Here is a 24,932-nt window from a genome sequence, read left to right as displayed (position 1 = left end):
CTCAAGAAATAGGAAGAGTTTTGCTGACGCCAGTCTACTGTTCCGTTAAGCACCTTTGCCGTTACGTCTACATTGTTTTCTTGCTTCCTTGAGTTAAAGTTTTAGAAATCAGTTCATACTTCGCCTGTGCTATGATTATTGTACTTAGGATTTCGCTCTCTATGTCCATGTAAAATACATCCTCCATCTTCTTGTTTATTGCAGTGCTAATCCTTGTGGAAGGTTTCATAAGTTTATTCCCACAGCTGTCATTAACCAATTGCTTGCCTTCCCAGCCTTCGTACAACTAGCTAGATCAGCAGAAATGCGATCACACGGTATGATCGCATATCGTGGCCGGCACACGTCGCTGTGTCAGCAAAGCAATAGCTATTGCTATCAACTGTGGCCATTGCGCTATGACAACACCACAAGCGACACAATTCTCTTCATCATGTTTAGCTGCATCAGCAAAAACAGCTATTACAACATCATCAGGTAAACATCGCTAGCGCGACGATTGTGTCAACGTCGCTAGCCGCCAGCAGAGTAGCAGCAGCGTTACGCGACATCGTGGGCTAGGTGGACAGCTAGAGTAGCTAGTAAGAATCAGTTTTAAATGTAGCTCAATAAAGCACGCACCTGCAATAAAAATTAACTTGCATATTCGGCTTATGGCCGCTCAGCGCTCCATTCACAACAACAAACTGAGTTGCCATTTAAGGTATGGAGTGACTCCCCGTAGCCACTTCACCCACCAACTTAAACCCATTGTGCCAGCCTTTTATAATTGGTTAATTTACTCAACTCTTTTATTTGGTGTGATGATTTACTGAGAAAACTAAAAACTTGCGTGATTCTCCCTTCAAAATAAATTTTGCATTGTCTCCTAAACAAGCCACTTTTTCGCAAAGTTCGCCTGTGTTAGGTGGAACGTGAAACTAAATCCCTACAAATTTAAATTCATCATTGCACGAATAGGAAGTGAAAAAAACTCTCAAAAAACGTCTGATCAGAATTGGGTTGTAAATATTGGTTTTTTGAATGTTTTTAATCTGTGATACCGAATACTTAGGACTTGTACCTGGAACCCACGATACTGTGATATTAAAATTGAATACATTATAACAGCTACCAATATTTTCAATATCTCCAATTTACATTCGTAATAATATATAGCAAAAGGCTTGTTAGTGCACCATGCCTAGCCCTGCCTGTTTTTGCATTACAAAACAAAATACATTGCAAAACAAAGAACTCATAAAAAGTGTCTGCGTATTAGCAAAACAAAAAAAATACACACATGTACTATAGCCGGTTCTATTTCAAAGGGAAAGAACAACAACACGTCAAAGGCAGTCAGGACACGGCAGTTAGTGATAGACAGTGGATTATGGTCTTTTTGCTTGTGCGTCAATACTTTCGCCACTCATCGAATGCCAAACAATGACAAAGGAAATGCACAATACAAATATTTTTGTTTGCGCGCCGTTAAATATGCAATGATTGTTTGTGTGGCACGCACACCCACACATACACACCATACAACACTTTATTGACTTGAACAACGCAAGACCAAAAGTTGTTCGTAATTCGGATCAATTTTTGTTTTTTTTTTTGTAGTTTTGTTATTCAACCTCACAACCAGAATTGGGTTTTATTGGTTTTGGTTTAGTGATATTTTCTATTTATGTACGCTAGTGTTACTTTCTTTATTTCATCCTATTTTCTTTTATTTCAATCCGATTATCAGTCGATTTTCATCGCATTGTTTTGTATTACATGTGAGCTCGCATATTATAACAGGATTTGTGTAGTCTTTTTATTTACTTATTTTTTTACGAAGTCAATTTTCCTAATAAGTGTCGATAAAAAAATTAAGTGTTGAATATTAAATTAGATGACAGCAAATCACAGCGATAGCTACGGAGAAATCGCCATGACTGAGTGAATGTGACACCAAATACGTAGCAGTGACAATCGCGCTTACCAATTACACGTGCCGAGAAATTTTAGACCCAGAAATGAACCTTAACCTTTCTAAGGGCTTTGGTATAGCTAAAGTGAAATCCAGACAGATTCTTTTTTAATTTTCCTGGTATCCGAAATTTCAGATTGTTTTGTTTGGATTCAGGTCAAACCGTAGCTGTAAAACGGCGCTCCTATCGGCGATAGAGGATATTCGAGAACAAGTTGACAAAAATTTTACTGCTTTCCTAACTCTTCTCGACCATTCAAAAGCGTTTGACTCGGTCGACCACACCGTTCTCTGCAAGAAGCTGGACAACCTATTTAATTTCTCCAACTATGCAACAGCCCTCATCAGATCGCATTTGGCCGACCGAACTCAGGCAGTAAGTGTTGGTAGCAGAAAGTCTGACTTCGTCAGTGTTTTAAGAGGCATCCCACAAGGCTCAATCCTTGGTCCCCTGCTATTTATTTTGTACATAAACGATTTGCCTGGTGTTCTCAAGTATTGTAATATTCACATTTATGCTGACGACGTACAATTGTATATGTGCGGACCTAGTGATCGTACCAGTTCGTGTATTAATAACTTAAATTACGATTTGTGTCAAATTGGTACATGTGCTTCTATGAACGGCTTATGTCTTAATCCTAAGAAGTCGAAATGTATAGACAATCATAGAAAGTCACTAGATAAAAGTGGAATGGAAAATTTAATTTTAGAAAACACTATTATAGAATACGTTGACACGGCTAAACATCTAGGTGTAGTTTTTAACAAAACCTTGACATGGAAAGATCACATCTTCCGCACAGTGAGAAAAGTGTATGGGATGCTTCGTACACTCTGGCTTACACAATATTTTACTCCGTTACATATTCGTATACTAATAGCAAAAGCGTACTTAATACTTACGCTCCTTTAAGGTTTTGAGATTTACACTAATTGTGACTATGTATGCAATAAGAAACTTAATGTTTTTTATAACAACATTGCTAGAAACGTCTATGGATTGAAAAGACTTGACCACGTCTCTCATCATGCTGACAGGTTGCTAAACATTTCATTCGATAACCTTATTAAACTTAAAATGCTCACTACGCTACATAAATTAATATATATGAAGGAACCTGACTATCTGTATCGGAGGCTAAATTTTCTCCAGTCGTCTAGATCTGTTCTCCTTACCCACTTCAGAAATCTTATGCTAATATCTGATCGCCAGTTCTTTATTACTTCCATACGTCTTTGGAAACTCGCTCTAGACTTAGGCTTATAAGCAATGCTCTGCTCTTCAATAAAGAACTAACAAGTTTCTATAATAACCTAGACAATTAAAATACTGATTTCTGACTAAGTAAATGTACTCTATCATTCGTTTACTTATTTATTTATTATTTATTAAATATATTATTTATTGTAACCTTTTCTTAGTCATATTCATTAGCTTTAAGTTTCAAGATTAAATTGTTCCTATTTTATGCATTTTACCGACTAGCACTCTAAAATAATTTTTGCCAAATTGTTATGCTAGGATGAATTGCCTAATAAATACCAAATACAAAAATAACTGCGGTTTGTTGTCATGAAACCCTTTTTTCTTTATAAGACAACTTACGTTTATTTGAAAGTATAACTAATTTCCTTTAAAATACTGTTTTATTTATTTTGAGACTTGTTCTTACAATTGTAAAATTGCATTAAGCGTGCAATATTTTCACCATCCAAAAAGTACTCATTTCTGAGTCTGGAAAATTTTTGTCCGCCTGTATTGTCAATCATAGTTGGTATAAAAATCGCTGCGACTAAGAAGTCAGAGTCGCAAATCACGGGATGAACACTGGGTGCCTTTGCGGAAAGGAAAGCAACCCACTATTTGTCCTCGCGACAGCTGTGGTCTCCCCTTTCCACCGCTGCCTGGCGGTCATAAGGGAATTTATAAGGAGAAGATAATTAACGCTGATACCCAAATAAACGAAATCCTTTGCAGATTCATATATGTGTCCGTAACGTTACGGCCCTTCTTCCAGGACACATAAATTTTAACAGTACAATAGAAGCATTTCTTTGAAGTAAAGGTAAAACAGTACGTAGATTAGCGAATTGCATAGACATCAACAACACAAAGTAACAGTCTACCAAAAAAAAATAGCACTACTGTGAACGGCAGCTGCCGTGGTGTGGTGGTAGAGCAGACTGAGGATCCTGGGTTCAACTCCCGGGTAAACCACCATCAAAAATTTAGAAACAAAGTTTTTCTAAGCTTTGTCGCCCCTCGGCAGTGATTTGGCAAACACTCTGAATGTATTTCTGCCATGAAAAGCTTCTCAGTGACAACTCATCTACCTTGCATATGTCGTTCGGAGTCAGCGTAAAACGTGTAGATTCCGTCCTGGCAATTTGAGGGAAAAATCAAAACGAGCACGACGCAAATTGGTAGAAAAGCTCGGTCTTAATCTCTTCGGAAGTGTATCGTGCCTTGCATTATGAGATATACATACAAATATGCAGAGAAACAAAAACAAATTTTTGAATAGTAAGTACCTATAAACAAAAATAACAAGGTCGTGTCCGCAGCACATACAATGTAATTTGTTTTCAGGAATTGAATTTGCAAATCAGCTGAAAAGTACCAATCAGCTGATTTCCTTTCACCACCTTCATGATTTCACCATTATTCGTGTTTTTCAAGCTCGCTTGCTTAAAAATGCAGCTAATTGTACGATTCTGTAAATTCAATTGGCTCAAAACCGCACTTCAACACAGCAGCGCAACCAAAATGAGCTAGTTCACCAAAAAAGACAAGTGAGCACGAGCTGAGCACCACCTATCACCTACCAGCATTATTACTTCATTGATTAGATAAGTGAAAAGCATTTGGCCACATCGTCCCTTCACTAAGCATGTTGGATGGCCCTCTTTTTAACGACACACACGTCGAACGAATATCCAGCTCCCCAATGGAGCCTCGTCGACCCTAGAAGGCCGCACTTCTCATCTTATTATTATCATTTTTCTTCTTACAGCGATAAAAACACACAGTTTTTGGGAGTGTGTCAATATTGATGGTCATTTACTGAATATAGATGCGGTACGTTTTGGTAACATGCATTATTAAGGTGTTACCCTCTCGATAAATATTGATTAAGAGCAAGTTGAACTTTCTAGCCATCCTGCCAAGACTTGGAGTCGGCAGATCATTGTCTCTTAGTTATGTTTATGGTATATTCATATATGTAACAGGATTCCTCTCGGGTCGGTTATTGGGTTGCGGAAGCTGGGAAATTTGAATCCTTAGCAGATCATCTTCCAAAGAGATCACACTCTTGTGTTTGCTACTCTTACGACTGGCTGGAATGGAATCAGCACTATATAGTTGCTCCATCCCTTCAGGAGGAAATTCGGTGTTTTGAACAATACGCTTCAAAGGTTTGCCGAGTGAAAAGTAGATAGTTTTTCGTCCCTTTATAATTTTTAAGCCTGACCAAGGGTGGATACTTAAATATTAATTCCAATGTGTTCGGTTGATATATTTGATTCGTTGTCTCCATTTGCAAAGCTGCTCATTAGATCACCGGTGTTTTTTATGCACGCATTTTCTGTTTTCCAACAAACACAATTACATTATTGTTATCAGGCAGCATCCATGTCCTTTGGAGCATCAACACTCGTATCCCATTGGCAAAGTAAGAGGGAAGGGATTAACTGTGGCAATGGGTCCTTAAACTGTCTAAAGGGCGGTCGAAAGCCGGTGGAGGAGTTTTCTGACAAGATCATGGTGTAAGCGCAAACTCAAGCTTCCAATGGGAAGGCGTCGCCATTAAGTATGCGTTGGTTTGAACCACATTCAGTTGCTGGTTAACTATTTTTTTCTGACGGGGAATGAATATCAAGCGATGTACCGAAATTATTGGTTTATTCAAGGCTCCTTCTGCCAAAGTCAAATTAGAGCACATGCGGTTCGTATGCATAATCTACAAGACCTTCATATGGAGGGTAACTTGTCGAGTCCTTCCCATCCACAAGTAATAATAGCTTCCATAACCTTTATTTTTCTAAGACGCTACTACAATATAGTATCATTCCGTAGAGAGAGAAAGCGGGGACGGAATCAACTGGGTCAATAGCCCTTTAACTGCCTTAAGGATGGGTTGAAGTTAGAAGGAAGGCCGGTGGTGAGGTTTTCTGACAAGATCGTGACGTAAGCGCAAATTCCAGCTTCCAAGCGGAAGGAATCGCTAATACGCGTGCGGTGGTTGGAATCACAACAATTGCCAATAAATGCTACTTTGGACTAGGTAGGCAATTGAAAAGTAAAGTCCTCTCTCGGCGAACGAAAATCATACTCTACAAGTCACTTATCGTACCCGTCCTGCTATATGGGGCAGAAGCATTGACCATGACAACAGCAGATGAAGCGGCTTTGGGAGTGTTCGAGAGAAAAGTTCTTCGAAAGATTTATGGACCTCTACGCGTTGGCGATGGCGAGTACCGAAGAAAATTTAATGATGAGCTGTACGAGCTATACGCAGACATCAACATAGTCCAGCGAATTAAAACGCAGCGGCTGCGCTGGCTAGGCCATGTTATGCGAATGAAAGATGATGCTCCGGCCAAGAAAGTGTTTCTATCGGAACCCGCCTATGGAAGCAGAGGTAGAGGGCGGCCCCCACTCCGTTGAAAGGACCAGGTGGAAAACGATTTAAACTACCGTGGTGTGACCAATTGGCGCCGGTTGGCGGAGCGAAGGAGCGACTGGCGCGCCTTGTTGGACGGCCATAACCGTTTAGACGGTTAAGCGCCAATTAAGTAAGTAAGTAAGGTTGGAATCACATTCAATTGGTGGTTGACTATTTTCTTCTGACGGGGAATGAATATCAAGCTAGTTAACAGTCAGGCTGTAGCTTTGTTGAGTTTTTATTTTTTGATTGAGTGTTTGCTTAGCTCGACTCTCCAACACTTAAGTTCCTACCTGTCGTTTTCAGACTGTACTAGCAAAATTTGTATGAATATCTTCCGCATTTATTTTTCTAAGCATTGCATTAATAAATAATGACATTCATGCAAGTTGTTGCTACCACTACTACTATTGCATACAAAACAAAACAAAAATACCCGCTACCAAGTAGTTATGTATATAATTCAAACTAAAACAAGCTTTAAAGTGAAAAAGGTCGTGATGTGACTTTTTGCTTGTAGGACAATGACTTCTCTATTACAAACGTCACTATTTCATCGGCTTGCATGCATTAAATGCAAACACATATGCCTACAATAATTTATCCATACATTGAAGCATATATTTAGACACGTGAATGAAATTTGTCATAGTATGTGTGCAGGAGTAATGTAGCCTTTTCAGATATATTAATGTTGCAAAGCCGGCTTTCACCTACACGTTAGTTATTACAATTGTAGTCACGTGTTTTACAATTAAATATGTAGTTTGCTATCAACTTACGAATAAATTTTTCCCTGAAAAAAACTAACAAACAAATGCATTAAAGTTGATTCAAAATCATTTCCGGTGAAATTATTCATATACTATTTGCAATGTAAATGCTTGTATTAGTTCTCATATACTTTGGTTGGATTGAGCTGGCCGGTCCGTGAGGACCTCACATGAAGTGAATATGTCCATAGTGTTACCAAAGGATTACTCGGCGTTTTAACTGAAAGAACCCTCTCCAAAACTTATCGTCATTTAAGAACCCTGTCCTCTTGGCAAAAACCTGGAGCTTTCATGGGCATATCGTACTTGCTGCATCGATATCCTGCGAAGCTTCGTATCTAGATGGACTTTTATAAACAAAATAAGCACTTATCAAATAGTTGAACCTTAAATTTGTAGTCTATGTGAAAAGTGTTGTCATATTTGCTCAAGTGGTTAGGTTAGGTTGAACTGGCCGCTCAATTAGACCTCACATAGACTGAATGTGTCCATAGTGTTACCAAAATTTGCTAGACGACCAAACGTAAGAACCCGAATCACTTAAGTTATAGCATAACACCGTCCTCTTTGCAAATATTAGAAGTTTTCTAGGACCTAGGTGCTATTACCGATGATACCAAGCTTGCAAGCATGTGACGCCAGAAGACAGTATACACTGGAAGAAATGGTGCTAGTAAAATCTACAAATCGGTTCTGTTGTTCTTGACTTAACGGAGAGTCGGTGAAATCGATCAAATTATGGTTTATTCGACCGAGTTCTTTGTCAAGCGAACAAATTAGTTTAGTCATTTCAACAGAAGAGAAATTGTCGCTCTTAAGTTAACAAAATTTTGTAAAATTGACAGATTCCTAATCAATCTAACTGATTTTTCTGTTAACACAACTGATCTCACTGGTCATTTCAACAGCGATCAACAGTCAATATATGAGCAAATTTCAAAGAGAATTTTACGCTCATTGCGCTATCTACTTTTTCCTTTGTATGCTGGCGGCCGCCGTGGTGTGATGGTAGCGTGCTCCGCCTACCACACCGAAGACCCTGTGTTCAAACCCCGGGCAAACAACATAAAAATTTTAGAAATAAGGTTTTTCAATTAGAAGAAAATTTTCCTAAGCGGGGTTTCAGTGAAAACTCATCTGCCTTGCAAATGCCGCAACATAGGTACTTTCGTACAAAGCTGTCGCCACAACTTTTTTTGTTCATTCGACTACTAAAATGGTCAATTACGAATCAACGATTTGTGCGCAGTTGATTCAACATCTTGTTGCGATGGATAAAAATTTACAGAAATTTCGGTTAAATTGACTCGTATTTCGGTTGATTTTACCAGTATTTTTCTTCCAGTGTACCCATCATGAGATTTAAGTATTCTCTCTTCAGAGATATAAGCCACTTTTCTGCTTGATGGATCATATTTTGATTTCCTCCAAACAGATTGGGACGTTAGCCGTCGATTCAGCGAGTGCTGTACCCTTCTTCCCAACTCATTTGCATTTTAGTTAACTTCTATATCTTTATGAACGGGAGCCCAGTACAGATTTATGATCCACCATTAGCGAATGTTTTCCAATGCTTCTTTGCATTCTATAACACTTCCTGATGAAGTACTGTGTGATATTATTGCCATGGTGTGACTATCAATATATCAATATTGACGTCACTGCAGCTTAAGGATACTTCCTCCAAAATGTCTGCTGTTTTCTTAACTACCATAATTTCTTCCTGCGATACGTTCCAGTAATCTGGCAGCCTGCATGATCTACTTAAAGGGAGTAGTTTTTTATGTTTCTCGCGAACAAGACAATCTTTCCTTTTGTTGGTTCTACCCCAGCCCGGCCAGGAATTTACCTATTATCAGAATCATTAAGTCGTCAATGTATGCGACTACCTGTTGCCTGAAGATTACTAGAATTTCTATAGCCAATATCCAGAGAAGAGGCGGTAGCTTCCTGAGTAATGCCTCTGGTAGCCATTTTACTGAATGAGCCAGCAGCTAAAATAGCGTTGACGCTCCTTCTTCTGAGCAGAGAATCGAACCATGCAAACCGCTGAGCCTTGGGTTCCATGTATTGTAAGTGCTTTGCAGATGCTCTCCGTTTGAACGTTGTTGGAGTATCCTCAATGCCAAGGAAGCAAGGTGTATTCTTTACAGCTCGGTGACGTCTCGATGACGCTGACCATCGCATGAAGGGCGCTTTCAACCGATTTGTCCTTCTGGTATGCGCGTTGAGCTGCGTTCATCTTGAAGAAGCTATCATTTTCTCTTATTTGCAGGGTAAAACGTCTTTCCCGTGTTTTAAGGACACAAGAGGAGAGGCTTATTGGCCTGTAGTCTTCGGCTTCAAAGTGCTTTGTTTTCCACGTTTTAAGCATGAGCACCACAAGTACATTTCTCTAGGCTTCAGGAGCATAACCATCTTTTAATCATCCTGAAAATATACTATGTAGATGTGGGTATCAATTTCTGGCCCGGGGCTTGCTACATGGTTGGTATCACTCCACCCGTTTCCCCAATTTTTAAGGCTCGAATGATTTGATAGCCCATAGTATATTTTCCTGGTCTATTTTTGGCGTAGGTTTCCGGAGAATAAGTACGGCTTTCTAGCATAATGATGCTCGTCACATCCCTTCATCCCGGAAAGTCTATCTCCATCTATACCTCCAAAGATTCTTGACAATTGATGAAATTTGCCAAAAATGTTGTAAAAAGTCATAAACATGTTAGTTTCGCAGTTCGGCATTAAAAAATTAGTAGTGGATTCTTTTCTAAGATAACCAAAATTTTTTAAACGAAAAATTGAATTTTCTCCAAAAAAAAAGCAATTTTTGTGTCTGTTCGATGTGAATCAAACGTTCAAACACAAATTCAGCAAGAGTATTCCACCATAATACATACATACATACAAATTGACTGCATGTCTGCCTAAAAAAGGCCCGTAAATATTTCAGCGACTTTACATTTTCCATCTATTTTTGGCCTACCCTATTGTACGTATGTATGCATTTTCTTTCATTTCCATAACTTGCCAAAATAAAAACTGCAGAGGGTAAGGATCCAAACACGATTTTTTATCATCCGACTTTTTAGTTATGCCTGTTTTTTCAGACTTTAGTGATTTTTCCATTATTATTATTATAGTAATAAATAAGAAGCACTTACCTTGCAGCTGCTGGGCCCTTTGCAGCTCTTTCTTCAACCTCTCTGTTCGATTCCACAGAATCAGTTTTACGTGTTGGTGGACTACCAACCAACGGTGGACTATACACTCTTGGAGGACTAGTCACTTTCGGGGGACTATGCATTATTGGTGGACTCTTGCCAAGTGGTGGTGAACGCATCATTGGTGGTGATGGCATTACCGGTGGACGATCACCTTCCGCTGGGCTCTTCATCATTGGCGGTGAAGCGCTATGTTTCGAGTGTAATGACTTTACTGATGGTTGACTACGCTGGGATTTAATTGAGCTCTGTGGCGATGCAACAGATGCTGCAGTTGCGGCCGCAGCTGTTTCGATAGCTTGCTGCGAGCCCGACGCAATCGATATTGCAGCTGAACCTACTGATGCAGCAGCAATGCTTCCAGCACGTGATGCCATACTGCCGCGTACGCTACCACTACGACTAGCATTGCGACTACCACCACCATGACTGCCGCTATGACTGCCACTACGACTAGCGCTGCGACTGGGGCCGCGACTACCAGAACCGCCGCTACCACCAGCACTGCCGGTGATGCTGCTGCGTTTTTTCTTTGGTGAACCCGAAACGGGTGGAGTGGGATGTGGTGTACTGCGTGGTGTTAGCTGTGATGTTGGTGTGCCATGAGCTTCAACGACCTCATCAGCTGGGGTATCGGCTGTTGTGTGCTCCTCAGTTATAACATCACTTAACTGCTGCTCAGACTTTGATTCTTCAGCAATAACTTCTTCGACTTCCATTGGTTCTGCGCTGGTTTTTTGCACAGTTTGTTCTATATCCATTACTTCTGCTTGACCAACATCAGCCGCTTCATCTTCCATGCCCAACGGTGGTGGTATATCAGCTAACATAATTTCTGTATCGTACTCCAACTCCCCCAACTGATCAGCTGGTGGTGCCATAATAGACGAACCGGAGTAGCCATTGCTGGGCGGTGTTGTTATAGTTGTAGACTCATCTTCGTTTAGTGATTTGTTTTCATCGATCATATGATAGGCGCTACCCTGCGCAATACCTTGTATTAACTCAACAGATTTCACTTCGACTGCGGCAGCTAGTGCTGCTGCAATAACATCACTGGGTTCACCAAAATCTGGGGGAGGTGTAGCTGGTGCACCTTCCGCTACCATTTCTCTGCTGCGTGGTGGCGTACCAATCGAACGTGGTTGCGAACACATCGAAACAATAGAGCCTTGCGGTGAACCTATAGAACGACGTTGTGAGCTTACAGAATGTGGAGGTGAGGCCATTAGCACAATGCGTTGTTGTGAACCCGTCGAACGTGGTTGAGAGCCTGCTGAACTAACAGGCGAACCCGTTGAACGTGGTGGTGATTGTGGTAGTGTAGTGTGTTGTGGTGGCAATGGTGGTGGTGAGTTAGGTTGTGATTGATCACTCTCAGATGGTGGCGTCAAAGGTAGCATTGACTGCATTGATGGCGGCGGAGATGAGACTTGTCTCATAGATAATTCCACATTACGACATGGTGGTGGCGTATCCGGTGGTGATGGTGAGGTTGAGGGCGATTTGTTAAGCGGCGGTGTAGCAATGCCTTGACTTGTGCCACCAAGTGCAGTGCCATGTGCGCCATTGCCATGCACATACGAAAAATTAGATGGCAGCGGTGGCAAAGGTGGCGGTGGCGTTGTCTTATCATCATCTTCTTCGCCATCCTCTTCATCCACATCGCCATCGTCACCCTCATCTTCAGTTTCGATTGGTGGTGAAGGTGGTGCTATTGGACGTAGCGCAGTAGGCGGCGATGGTGGTGATGATATTATTGTTGGTGGCGATAGTGGTGGTGGTGGTATCATTTCTAAAACCGAAAAAGTTGGCGAAAGAGGTGGTGGTGGAGAATGGGCTGCGTTGTCTGAATTTTGTTGATGGTCGTGTGGCGGTGGTGTGGGTGGTAAATCATCGTGTTCGGTAAGCGTAGGCAGTGGTTGTCCTTGCATAATAAGCGGTGGTGGTGGTATATAACCTGCGAGGAGTGTATCTTCATTGGTTAAAATGGGTAAGGGAGGTGGCGGCGGTGGTTGTTGTTGTTGTTGCTGCTGCTGCGGTTGAAGCGCCAAAGCGCTATTATCCACCTCTTCGATGTCCGAGTCAATGCCTTGCGCGAAATCCATATAGAAGTTGTCACGTGAATCGCTAGAGCCCCGGCGCAGCTTCAAGGATAGATCGGGAGAACTATCCATAATTTGTAGTTTCTAGCAATTGAGAGGGGTTGTTAGTTTTGTCAGAGCTTGCTGGTGCTCAATTTTTTATTTGTTTAACTAATATATTTTATTATGTTATGAGTCACATAAGAAATTTTATTTTTCACTTTTTTATTCTTGTTTTCTTATAAGTTCACATATGATATCTTCTATTTTTTTAGTGTTTTTATTTTTATGCTCTTTGCTTTTCCTCAACACTTCAAAGTGTTGCATCAACTGTCGCTTGTGGCATCTTTAAGTTCGTAGACCTACAGTGAGAACAAATGCGCAAAACACTATTGGTATTTACTCTTATACAGACAAAAACAACAATAACATTTGCACAAATCACTTTTTTGCTGTTGTATTTTTGTTATTATTGCGTTGTACTCTAATATTCGGTTGAGCATTCGAGCGAATTTTCTACGTCACAATTTTTTGTTTGCGCGTACAAGTGTCAGGGATAGGCTGGCATGTCCTTCGAATTACACACACACACAGAAGCACGATGATAAGGCATACAACAAATTTATATTTACGATTCCTTTACGCGCAATAAATGGGCGACAACAACAGAAGCAACGGCAATTACAAATACCAAAACGCATTACTTTTTTTCTTACGCTGCTGACAAGGAAATGTCAAGCCTCCAGGAAGTATGACTGAGTCTTGCCAGCGGTTGAAGACAAAAATAATGCATTAAGCAGGAAATAGCAACAGTCAGCCAAAAATTGAATCAACAGCTATGAAAACCAAAATAAAGAGAATAATGTTCGTAAATGGGTACCAACAAAGGGTGGATTATTCTCCGTACGCAGTTGCATATGAAAGCAAGTTGTATTTCAAACGTACTCAGCCTGGGGTGTCTAGACATGAAAGCAACGTATTCATAGTTTTGTTAATGCGCATTTTTTGATTTTTGGAAAGAACTGCAATTGGCTCAACGCCAACTAAAATGCGCGGAAGATGTGCCCACGCACGTACTTTCAATCATATGATAATTCATTAGTGCTTACTTTAGACGGTATCATAGAAACAAGAATTGACATCGATTAAAATTTAAGATCCGGTTTCGGTTTTGGTTTCGCTCTTCGCAATTAAATCCACAAGGCGAAGGGAGCCTCATGGAAATATTTCTTTGCGGACATCGAGTGCTCCAGCGAAACATCGCGTTTGAGGATAGTCCTAGCTGAATGAAATATAGCCCAGGGTCTAATAAAGAAATAGAACGAGAATTGGTCACTTAGTATTGAAGATTCTCTTGAAGCGCTTCTCGACGCACATTTCCCAGATGGTATATTCCCTGCCATGCAACAAAATCGTGGAAGCTGATGGATGTGCATAATAAAGTCCAAAAGACCCGTCAAACTTACGGCGTACGCAGGCGACGCTGCAGTGTTATAAGTGGAAAGTTCCTTCCAACAATTACCTCTTTGATGGATCGGTCGCTTAGGGATATACATACCTGGGAATCTAATGTCGGCTTGAGCACTACGCGGAGAAGAAGGTCATAGTCTTATTTAATATGAGATATAAGGTGGCTAATTGGACTAGGCCTAAGCTGTGAGGCGTGACGTGGAGGAGATAGTGAAAAAGGCCTCAAATGCACTTTATGCATGTAAACGAATACTTGGATATATATCGCCCTCTCTCATTTACAACGATTGTAACACCTATACAAAACTATGGAGTTCTTGTTTGGTGCACGGCCTCTCAAAAAAGAAAGTCCTTCAAAAAATTAGAGGAGGGTATGAAGATTATCAATACTTAGAATAACAGAAACAACCCCGACGGCTGCACTGTATGTCATTCTGCACATTTCACTAGTATACCTCATGACGAAGAACATAGCATTAACAAGTGCAACGACATCCACGCAGCTTGAGCGCAGACCATATGGCCATAGCAGTATGGCGTCTTAAAATATTAGGCGGACTACCAAGTACCTTCCCTGTGCTTCAATTGGCCTCTTAGAGCCACAATTGAGGTGGATTGTGGCTGGCGTCAAGAGACTCTTCCAAGCGCTTAAATGACAGACGATACACGTCTAAACCGATGGTTCCAAAATCAGACCTACACATGGTCGAAGAAGCAGAAAAGAGTGGAAACAAGTGCAGGGTTGCAAAGTCGCAAAGATCACGTGCAGGTCTTACAACATTAGCTTACCCGGGGTGTATTTTAAGTACGTATAAAAAAATACTTTTTAGTTGAAATGGTTGGTCCATAAGGGCCTCACATTGACTGAATGAATGCATAGTGTAAAACTTAACGCTTTAGAACTAACAAAACCGTAAAACTAACAGTGGTGATAACCCATGGGGGTATACCATCTTCAGAATGAAATGAAAACTTCTAATTCCAAAATACGAAACGAAAGGTGGCTGCCTTAATAGACCGGCACACTTTTTAGGATGAAATGGCTGGTCCGTGGGGGTAACCCATCTTCAGAACGAAATGAAAACTTCTGATTTAAAAATACCAAACGAAGGGAAGCCGCACCAAATAGATCGGAATATGGTACAGAAGAATACGAAAACCTTCCCTGAGTTGCAAAAAGTTGGGGGAAAAAGGCTGGCCTTCTGTTATTCTGTAAAAGTTGAGCTCAGTTGTCACGTGGAGGAAGTGTCTCGCACGATGTGAGCTACTAAACTAGGGCTGAACTATATGTCTGTATGACATACCGCCAGGAAGACATAAAAAACTTTGAAGGTTTTTAGAAAACTTTATACAACCTGGTTGATCTCTTTATAGTCGATCGATGAGATGATCGATCTGCTGACAATCAGTCTCAACCTAAGCTGTGTCTCTTTTTGTTGTACCAGTTTTACCTTCTCCTGCATATATTTATACTTGGTAGGTATATACGCATGTACGAAAGCTATGCATTGTTGCTGGCAAATGCTGTGTGAACACAAAAAGATCGTTCGATCTTCCACGACATGCACCATGAACACCTTTAAACACATGCAACAAGACTCAATTGGATCCATTGCATTGAACGGAAGTATACTTCCTTCGGTCCAGATCCGGATACATAAAGGTAGCATCAAGTTCACAGTCCAGACCTTCTAGCGTTAGATGGGCAGCTTTGTAGATACATAACTTGAGCATGGAATAGTTTAGCACCTAATGCATGCAAAGTTTCAGTTATGAACTATACAAAATATATTTTGGTAGTAAATCCGTCCAAACCGTAACAAAAAACGGCACATATATATATATGTACATATGTATAACTATGAAATACCATAAAATATACTTTCACATCCAGCTTTTTTTTATGGGCGTAGATGTTATGCACACAAGAAAGTTTTCGAGTAAAACTTCTCAGCTTGGATTATGCTCATATAGAGCAAATAACAAGTAAGGCTAAGTTCGGGTGTAACCGAACATTACATACTCAGCTGAGAGCTTTGGAGACAAAATAAGGGAAAATCAGCAATATGAACCTAGGGTAACCCTGCAATGTGTTTGTATGACATGGGTTTCAAATGGAAGGTATTAAAGAGTATTTTAAAAGGGAGTGCAGGCCTAAACAGTTCTATAGGTGGACGCCCTTTCGGGATATGGCCATAAGGATGGACCAGAGGTGACTCTAGAATGTGTTTGTACCATTTGAAAGGTGTTAATGAATATTTAAAACGTAGTGGGCCTTATTTCTATAGTTGGACGCCTTTTCGAGATATCGCAATAAGGGTGGACCAGGGGTGACTCTAGAATGTGTTTGTGCGATATGGGTATCAAACTAAAGGTATTAATGAGGGTTTTAAAAAGGAGTGGCGTTAGTTGTATGGAGAGGGTTAGTTGTATATGTGAAGGCGTTTTCGAGACCAAAATGTGGACCAGGGTTGCCCAGAACATCATATGTCGGGTACCGCTAATTTATTTATATATGTAATACCACGAACAGTATTCCTTCCAAGATTCCAAGGGCTTTTGATTTTGCCCTGCAAAACTTTTTCATTTTCTTCTACTTAATATGGTAGGTGTCACAACCATTTTACAAAGTTTTTTTCTAAATTTACATTTTGCGTCAATAAACCAATCCAATTACCATGTTTCATCTCTTTTTTTCATATTTGTTACAGAATTATGGCATTTTTTTTATTTTTCGTAATTTTCGATATCGAAAAAGTGAGCGTGGTCATAGTCGGAATTCGGCTATTTTTTATACCAAGGTAAAGTGACTTCAGTTAAGTACGTGAACTAAGTTTAGTTAAGATATATCAATTTTTGCTCAAGTTATCGTATTAACGGCCGAGCGGAAGGACAGACGGTGGACTGTGTATAAAAACTGGGCGTGGCTTCAACCGATTTCGCCCATTTTCACAGAAAATAGTTATCGTCATAGAATCTATACGCCTACCAAATTCCACAAGGATTGGTAAATTTTTGTTCGACTTATGACCTTAAAAGTATTCTAGACAAATTAAATGAAAAAGGGCGGAGCCACGCCCATTTTGAAATTTTCTTAAATTAAAATTTGATTTAAAATAAATTTTTTTTTTAAGTGGGCGTGTTCGTCATCCGCTTTTGCTAATTTTTATTTAGCACACAAATAGTAATATGAGTAACGTTTCTGCCAAATTTCATCATGATATCTTTAACGACTGCCAAATTACAGCTTGCGAAACCTTTAAATTACCTCTTTTAAAAGTGGGCGGTGCCACGCCCATTGTCCAAAATTTTACTAATTTTCTATTCTGCGTCATAAGGTCAACCCACCTACCGAGTCTCATAGCTTTATCCGTCTTTGATAATGAATTATCGCACTTTTTCTGTTTTTCGAAATTTTCGATATCGAAAAAGTGGGCGTGGTTGCAGTCCGACTTCGTTCATTTTAAATAGCGATCTGAGACGAGCGCCCAGGAACCTACATACCAAATTTCAACAATATACCTCGAAATTTACTCAAGTTATCGTGTTTACGGGCGGACGGGCGGACGGACGGACGGACGGACATGGCTAAATGAATTTCTTTTTTTGCCCAGATCATTTTGATATATAGAAATCTATATATATCTCGATTAGTTTATGCTGTTACGAATTGCCGTTATGCGAACAAAGTTAATATACTCTGTGAGCTCTGCTCGGCTGAGTATAAAAAATGTCCAAAAAATAATATACATACCTAAATGTATATATGTAGCGAATAATAACTTTTTATCAAAAAATCCGTGAAAGTAAGTAAAAGCTTGAAGTTGGGCAGTTTGAAATAATATTTGGGCGTTCAACCATTGTTTGATTGTTCATTCGAAAGCCAACGAAAGGGACAGTTTAAACCATCATAATAACGACTTGACTCTCAACGAAAGCAGCCACACATACAGATGCCATACATTTTCATATACAACGAGCCTAAAGTCGAGTATAAACCACTGACACGAAACTAAAAGGCGAAAGGAAGAAGGAAGAGCCAAAGAGTTGACGAATAGTTGTTGTTGAAAAATAATGCAACTATACAAATGCGAATCTGAATACGATTTCGAATGCGAATACAAAATTTTAGTATAGCTGCAGTACCTATACGACAGGAACTCTCAGGTTAAATGGGATATTTCATGTGCAGAATATTCACCCCTATTACGGTTGTCAATAGTGAGAAAATTAGTGTCGACGCTCATGAATTGGTATCGGCGTTGTCAACGTCGATAACTATTGATAGGTGTTGACGCTTTTTTGGTATTGGCTAAAACAATATTGAAGTTGTGTTGACCTGACGCGACACAAAGTTTGTCGACACAGTTTTTGGTGACGACAAGCGCGGCAATACAAAATTCAACTATTAAAAATTCAAAAAATAAGCTTTTTTATGATTTTTATGCTTCTTATTTATTAATTTTTTATTAAATTTCAGAAAATAGTCAAAATAACCAACAACAGTCAGTTTAGTAGAATTGTGGTAATGTTCTAGGGTAGCGGTCGACTGCTAAAACACGCCCAAAAAATTCAGGAGAGGTACCAAAAGACACGTATTGACCTCGATTTTAATAATCCGAAGTCGGAGTATAAAAATTTTACTTGCGTTAGGAAATATTTGCAAACACAGTTGCAAGCTTTCAAGTGGTTCATTAAAAGGTTTTTGTGAAATTTCAAGGATTTTTTATTTCCTCCTTCAGATTATTAATACCGTGGTCAATTCGGGTATTTTGATACCCCTCCCGAATTCGATTAAGTTTTCCATTAGTGTACCACGCTCTGAAAGGTAGGGAGTTGCTAATAGTGTACTAAAGAGAAATCCAATCATCTACAATATATTCACTAAAGTTCGTAAACAAATTCCTTGTGTGTATTTTGCCCGGAATGCTTAATTGTGCACTAATAGATTTCAGCAGTTATTTAGATCCACAAGTTGTTCACTAAACAAAAAATTAACTCAATACAAATTATACATAAAGAGCTGTTAAAAATATAGGGATGGTATTTTTATCGATATCACGTCAACATCAATACATTGCCTTAGTAAATACCAATTATGCATTGATGTTTATACGACGTGATGTCGACGACGATACGAATTGATGGTTGGTTGACGTTGGCAACCGTAATAGGGGTGATTTTTTGATGGGATTTTTTTTTTTATTGTACATAAAACAAGTAAGGAAGGCTAAGTTCGGGTGTAACCGAACATTACATACTCAGCTGAGAGCTTTGGAGACAAAATAAGGGAAAATCACCATGTAGGAAAATAAACCTAGGGTAACCCAGGAATGTGTTTGTATGACATGGGTATCAAATGGAAGGTATTGAAGAGTATTTTAAAAGGGAGTGGGCCATAATCCTATAGGTGGACGCCATTTCGGCATATCGCCATAAAGGTGGACCAATGGTGACTCTAGAATATGTTTGTACGATATGGGTATCAAATGAAAGGTGTAATGAGTATTTTAAAAGGGAGTGGGCCTTAGTTCTATAGGTGGACGCCTTTTAGAGATATCGCCATAAAGGTGGACCAGTGGTGACTCTAGAAATTGTTTTGTACTTATAGTGTTTATTATTTGTTGTTAAATTATTAACTTTGTATTTTATACTTTGAATTTTAAATATTTCGTTATAGAATTACTTTTTGGTAAACGAAAATTTTTGAATACTTCAATAAAGAAAATTTAGTAGATAATATTTTAAATATCATATAAATTAAATAATATTTTAATATTTGGTTAACCACCAAAGTACGATATGGGAATCAAATTAAAGGTATTAATGGGGGTTTTAAAAGGGGCCAGTTGTATATGTGAAGGCGTTTTCGAGATATCGAACAAAATGTGGACCAGGGTGACCCCGGACATCATCTGTCGGGTACCGCTAATTTATTTATATATATAATACCACGAACAGTATTCCTGCCGAACTTTTTCATTTTCTTCTACTTAATATGGTAGGTGTCACACCCATTTTACAAAGTTTTTTCTAAAGTTATATTTTGCGTCAATAAAGCAATCAAATTACCATGTTTCATCCCATTTTTCGTATTTGGTATAGAATTATAGCATTTTTTTTCATGTTTCGTAATTTTCGATATCGAAAAAGTGGGCGTGTTTATTGTCGGATTTCGGCCATTTTTTTTTTTTTTTTTTTTTTTTTTGCCAAGATAAAGTGAGCTCAGATAAGTACGTGGACTGATTTTAGTAAAGATATATAGGTTTTTGCTCAGTTATTGTCCTAACGGCCGAGCGGGAGGAAAGACGGTCGACTGTGTATAAAAACTGGGCGCGGCTTCAACCGATTTCGACCATTTTCACAGAAAACAGTTGCCGTCATAGAATCTATGCCCGTACCAAATTTCACAAGGATTGGTAAATTCTTGTTCGACTTATGGCATTAAAAGTATTCTAGACAAACTAAATGAAAAAGGGCGGAGCCACTCCCATTTTGAAATTTTCTTTAATTTTTGTATTTTATCGCACCATATCATTTCTGGAGTTGAATGTTGACATAATTTACTTATATACTGTGAAGATATTAAATTGCAGTGCCACGCCCATTGTTCAAAATTTTAAAAATTTTCTATTCTGCGTCATAAGGTCAACCCACCTACCAAGTTTCATCGCTTTATCCGTCTTTGGTAATGAATTATCGCATTTTTTCGGTTTTTCGAAATTTTCGATATCGTAAAAGTGGGCGTGGTTATAGTCCAATATCATTCATTTTAAATAGCGATCTGAGATGAGTGCTCAGGAACCTACGTACCAAATTTCATCAAGATACCTCAAAATTTACTCAAGTTATCATGTTAACGGACAGACGGACGGACGGACATGGCTCAATCAAATTTTTTTTCGATACTGATGATTTTGATATATGGAAGTCTATATCTATCTCGATTCCTTAATACCTGTACAACCAACCGTTATCCAATCAAAGTTAATATACTCTGTGTGCAAAGCACACTGAGTATAAAAAATTTAAGTTAACGTTTGTCAAAAAAAAAGTCTAATGCTATTTTACTAAATGAAATTGTAAAATTTTGTTTTTTTTTTACTTAAAAAATACTGTCATTTTTTTTAACTAAGTTTAAGTTCAAACTTTTTCTTAAATATTTTAAACAATCATCAAATTGTCATTTATAGTAAAAAAATCGACATAATAAAGAAAATCGAAATTGTTTTTTATTAATACTTAAGGGTATTTAATTTTTTTCGAAGATACTAAACAGATTTTTCAAATTAAGTTTGTATGAAAAAATTAAGTGGCTAACAAAAAAAAATTGTCAAACAAAATTTATTTTATTGAATAAAAGACTGTCCCATTTTGAGTGCGAGTAAGTGTACGAATGTCGGTTCGTTTCATCCGGATTGTAATTGTAGTATAGAAAAGTTAAGGAGGCTGGCGAAAAATTGGCTGAGTGACTGACTATAATATTGTGGTTACGGTTGTTTGTCAAGAGATAACACTATTTCTGCTGCTTTGAATTTTTCATTGTTGTTGCTAGATTATTATTACGGTGCAATTGGTATTTGTATTGTTGTTGTTATTAGTATTGTGGAGTTATCTGGCTTATAGGCATTTCTTTTTTCTATGATTTTGCTTTTTCTTTTGTGTTTGTGCCTTTGTTTTTGTATGCGTATCACTTTCTTTTCCTTATACGCAAGTAGTTTTCGCTTTTCCAACATAACAACAAAAAAATTTACGTAGTAAATACTCATCCACTGGCACTAACACACATACACACATTTTGATATATTTGTGACTACATCCTTATGATAATATATGTATGTTATAGATTTATGTATGTACATATATAAGCTTGATTTTCGTCACTGCCCTAACAATCAAGTGTGTATACACCAAAAATTTTGCACACAATTTACAGTTTTTTATTTTCAAACAAATTTTTTACACTTCGACATAAATTAAAGCTTACGCGTTCCGGAACCGGATATTGCCATTTTAATACACAATTTACTCATATATATGTATGTATACATAATTGTATGATCTTTACAACTCCCTGTTTACATTGCACTGAAATTTAGATTAAATCCATTTACCCAAGCAATTTGAGCTGGGTTCACACCCAACCAAAGAAAACGCAAAGCAGTTTATGCAATTCAATTAAATCTGTTTTCTCTAAAAATTTGTTATTTCAATAACCAAAATACGTTTTTATATCTGTATCCTGTATGATTATAATTACATACATATAGCACATGCACATACACACGCAAAATAAGCGAGCACAAAAAAATTGCTATAACGCGTGCAAGGAAGCTGCAATCCTGCTGTGGCGACACTCAACTTCGGAATGACACAAAAGCAGAAGCACTCCAGCCGCTCACTACTCACATGACAAACGATAGCCGACATCGACGAGCCGAAGTTTAGACGAATTGTGCGTTCGCATAACGAACGAAAACTTAACAAATAAGCTGGTAGTAGTAAGTATTAACAACAGGAAAAGAAGAGCAGCACCAGCAGCCGATTGGAAGTACCGGAAGCACAAATGAGTTGCGGGAGTACGAGTGTTGGATTTCCCGCGCCGCTTCCAGGCGCTCGCACCACATAAGCAAACAAAAAATTGGTAGTAAAATATATATTCGTATAGGGCTGCATATTATATAACCAGTAGGCAGGTTTCATGCTAACCGTTGTTAAAAATAATTATTCCAGTCTTAATCTATTAAATTAGTGCTTGGGTGAGAGTGAGTTGAATTAAATAAGGACACACGTACCTAGGCTCATTGTCAAGCCATATACGATCACTACTCCTTACTGCCCCAGATACATTCGATCGAAACACTCCGTGGATATTACATATCTGCAGCACCTAACATCGAACAGGAATCAAATCACCTCTGTGCATCTTCGCTCCTTCGGCTCCGCTACTGGTACGTTCTCTGTCGTCTCATTGTGCTATTGCTCGCTCCGCTACCCATTTTCATATCACCGCCCAGCTGTTGCCGTCCCGATATATCCCAGGCTACCGCGACTCTGCGTCACCTGTTATCCTACTGATGTCCAGCAGTTTTCTTCCGATATTACGTTATATTTACTAGAACCCTTGGCTGTCCTCTGTCGTTCGGATTCTTCCAGGATAGCTTACCAAACTGTTGCGGACCATTGATTATCCCACCGTGAAAGTAGCAACTCTGGGCCCCTAGTAGCTGGAGCCTTGACTTGGCGGGCATAGGACACAAACACAGAATTTGCTCAACCCTTCCTTTACTATATCCCGAATTTCCTGCACCTGCTGTAACTGACAAGCCCTAATTTTCCTGCTTAGTGGATTATTTGCAACTCCTGGCTCCTTCCAAGCATATTAGGACGTCTACCGTCGATTCATCGATAGCATCTTCCTCGTTTATCATTTCGTCAGCCTTTACGTTACCTTCTATACCTTTACGCCCAGGAATCCAGCATATATGCATAGTCGGGCCTGAGCGAAGTTTACCCAATTCTTGCTTACATTCAAGGACACTTCTTGATGACGTACTGTATGAGATTATTGCCTTAAAGGCTGTTTACCTATCGATATATATATTGGGACAAGAGCGTGATATAGTACGGAGATGACAGAAAAGCCACCAACATTAAATAAGTTAAGTACAGTGAGGTTAGACGTACAAAATATGGGTTTTGTTAGTTATTACTAATAGTTGAATGTAAGTGTGATATAAAATTACTGTTGATTGTAATTTGTATAATTGTTAACGATTTACTCTCTTTTTTTAAATAAAAATTAGACTCCCTGAAGAAGATGCGACAGCATCGAAACGCGTAGGAGGGAACAGGAAGCAAAACGATTTTTTAAAAGAGAAAAAAATGTTCTTGCCTTAAATTCATCGGGCGTAAAGCTCCAAATCAGCACATATAAAAACTGACATTTTGGCAAATTTTTAAAAAAACAACAGCAGCTTACTTTCTCCAGAATTTCTGCAGCTTCCTTCGCTGCTTCGGTGTCTGCCTGAGTGACACTAAAGTGACCTCACAGCATGTAGGATCTATTTATTTCTGGTTCGACACAGTCAACAGCTGTCCCAAACCATTTCGGTAATTTGGAAAAACATTACTTGAATAAAAATATGTATGACATGGCTATTTTGGTATGGGCGGCAAAGTCATTTTACTCACAAAAGCAGGTTTTGGGACTCCCAGCGTAGGCTTGCTTGTTGTTGTTGTTGTAGCGATAAGGCTACTCCCCGAAGGTTTTGGGGAGTGTTATCGATGTTGATGGTCCTTTGTCGGATGCACACTACGTTCCGGTAACAAGCACTATTAAGGTGCTGGCCCGACCATATCGGAAACGATTTAGTATGACCACATGAAACCTTCTAGGGGGTGGAACCATGAGGAAATTCGAGTCGCCAGAGCGTCGGCTGCTAAAGAAACAGGATTCGCTACGGGTAAGTGAGGTGGACAATTGGGTTGGAGAAGCTATAAATTGCACTTCCAACACCTTAAAAGGGTTGCGTTACACAACCCCTTTGAATTAATTTGGTATTTGAGTCACCTCTTACAATGGACATACCTGCCGCGGGTATATTCTAAGCCCCCTAAACTGCTGGGATCTGTTGCCTGTCGCAAGAGGCTATTAAATCCACAAACGCAAAGTTTCGAAGGAAAAAACATGTATTTCTCTAAGCAGGCGGGTTAGTACCAGAAGGTGCTGGTACCGGAGCGTGCCGGACTCATAT

General features: G+C 39.1%; 1 protein-coding gene across 3 annotated transcripts in view; it reads right to left on the bottom strand.

Moving 5' to 3' along the window:
- The window catches only part of OtopLc (Otopetrin-like c), a 210,778-nt gene extending 188,248 nt beyond the window's left edge, over positions 1–22,530 (bottom strand). The window contains exons 1-2 of one of the 3 annotated variants that reach the window (XM_067784685.1): positions 22,440–22,530; positions 10,562–13,067 (exon numbers count right to left, since the gene is read on the bottom strand). In XM_067784685.1, the coding sequence (XP_067640786.1) occupies positions 10,562–12,798 (2,237 nt within the window). In that variant the 5' untranslated portion in view covers positions 12,799–13,067; positions 22,440–22,530. Of the gene's footprint in view, positions 1–10,561; positions 13,068–22,204 lie in introns of all 3 variants that reach the window. The other 2 variants (XM_067784684.1, XM_067784683.1) reach the window with 2 other exon arrangements.
- Between the last annotated feature and the right edge of the window lie 2,402 nt (positions 22,531–24,932).

This window comes from Eurosta solidaginis, chromosome 4 (genome assembly GCF_040869045.1).
Source record: "Eurosta solidaginis isolate ZX-2024a chromosome 4, ASM4086904v1, whole genome shotgun sequence".
Lineage (NCBI taxonomy): Eukaryota > Metazoa > Arthropoda > Insecta > Diptera > Tephritidae > Eurosta > Eurosta solidaginis.
Note: the sequence above shows the minus strand (reverse complement) of the source record. Positions and strands in the feature narration are given on the sequence as shown.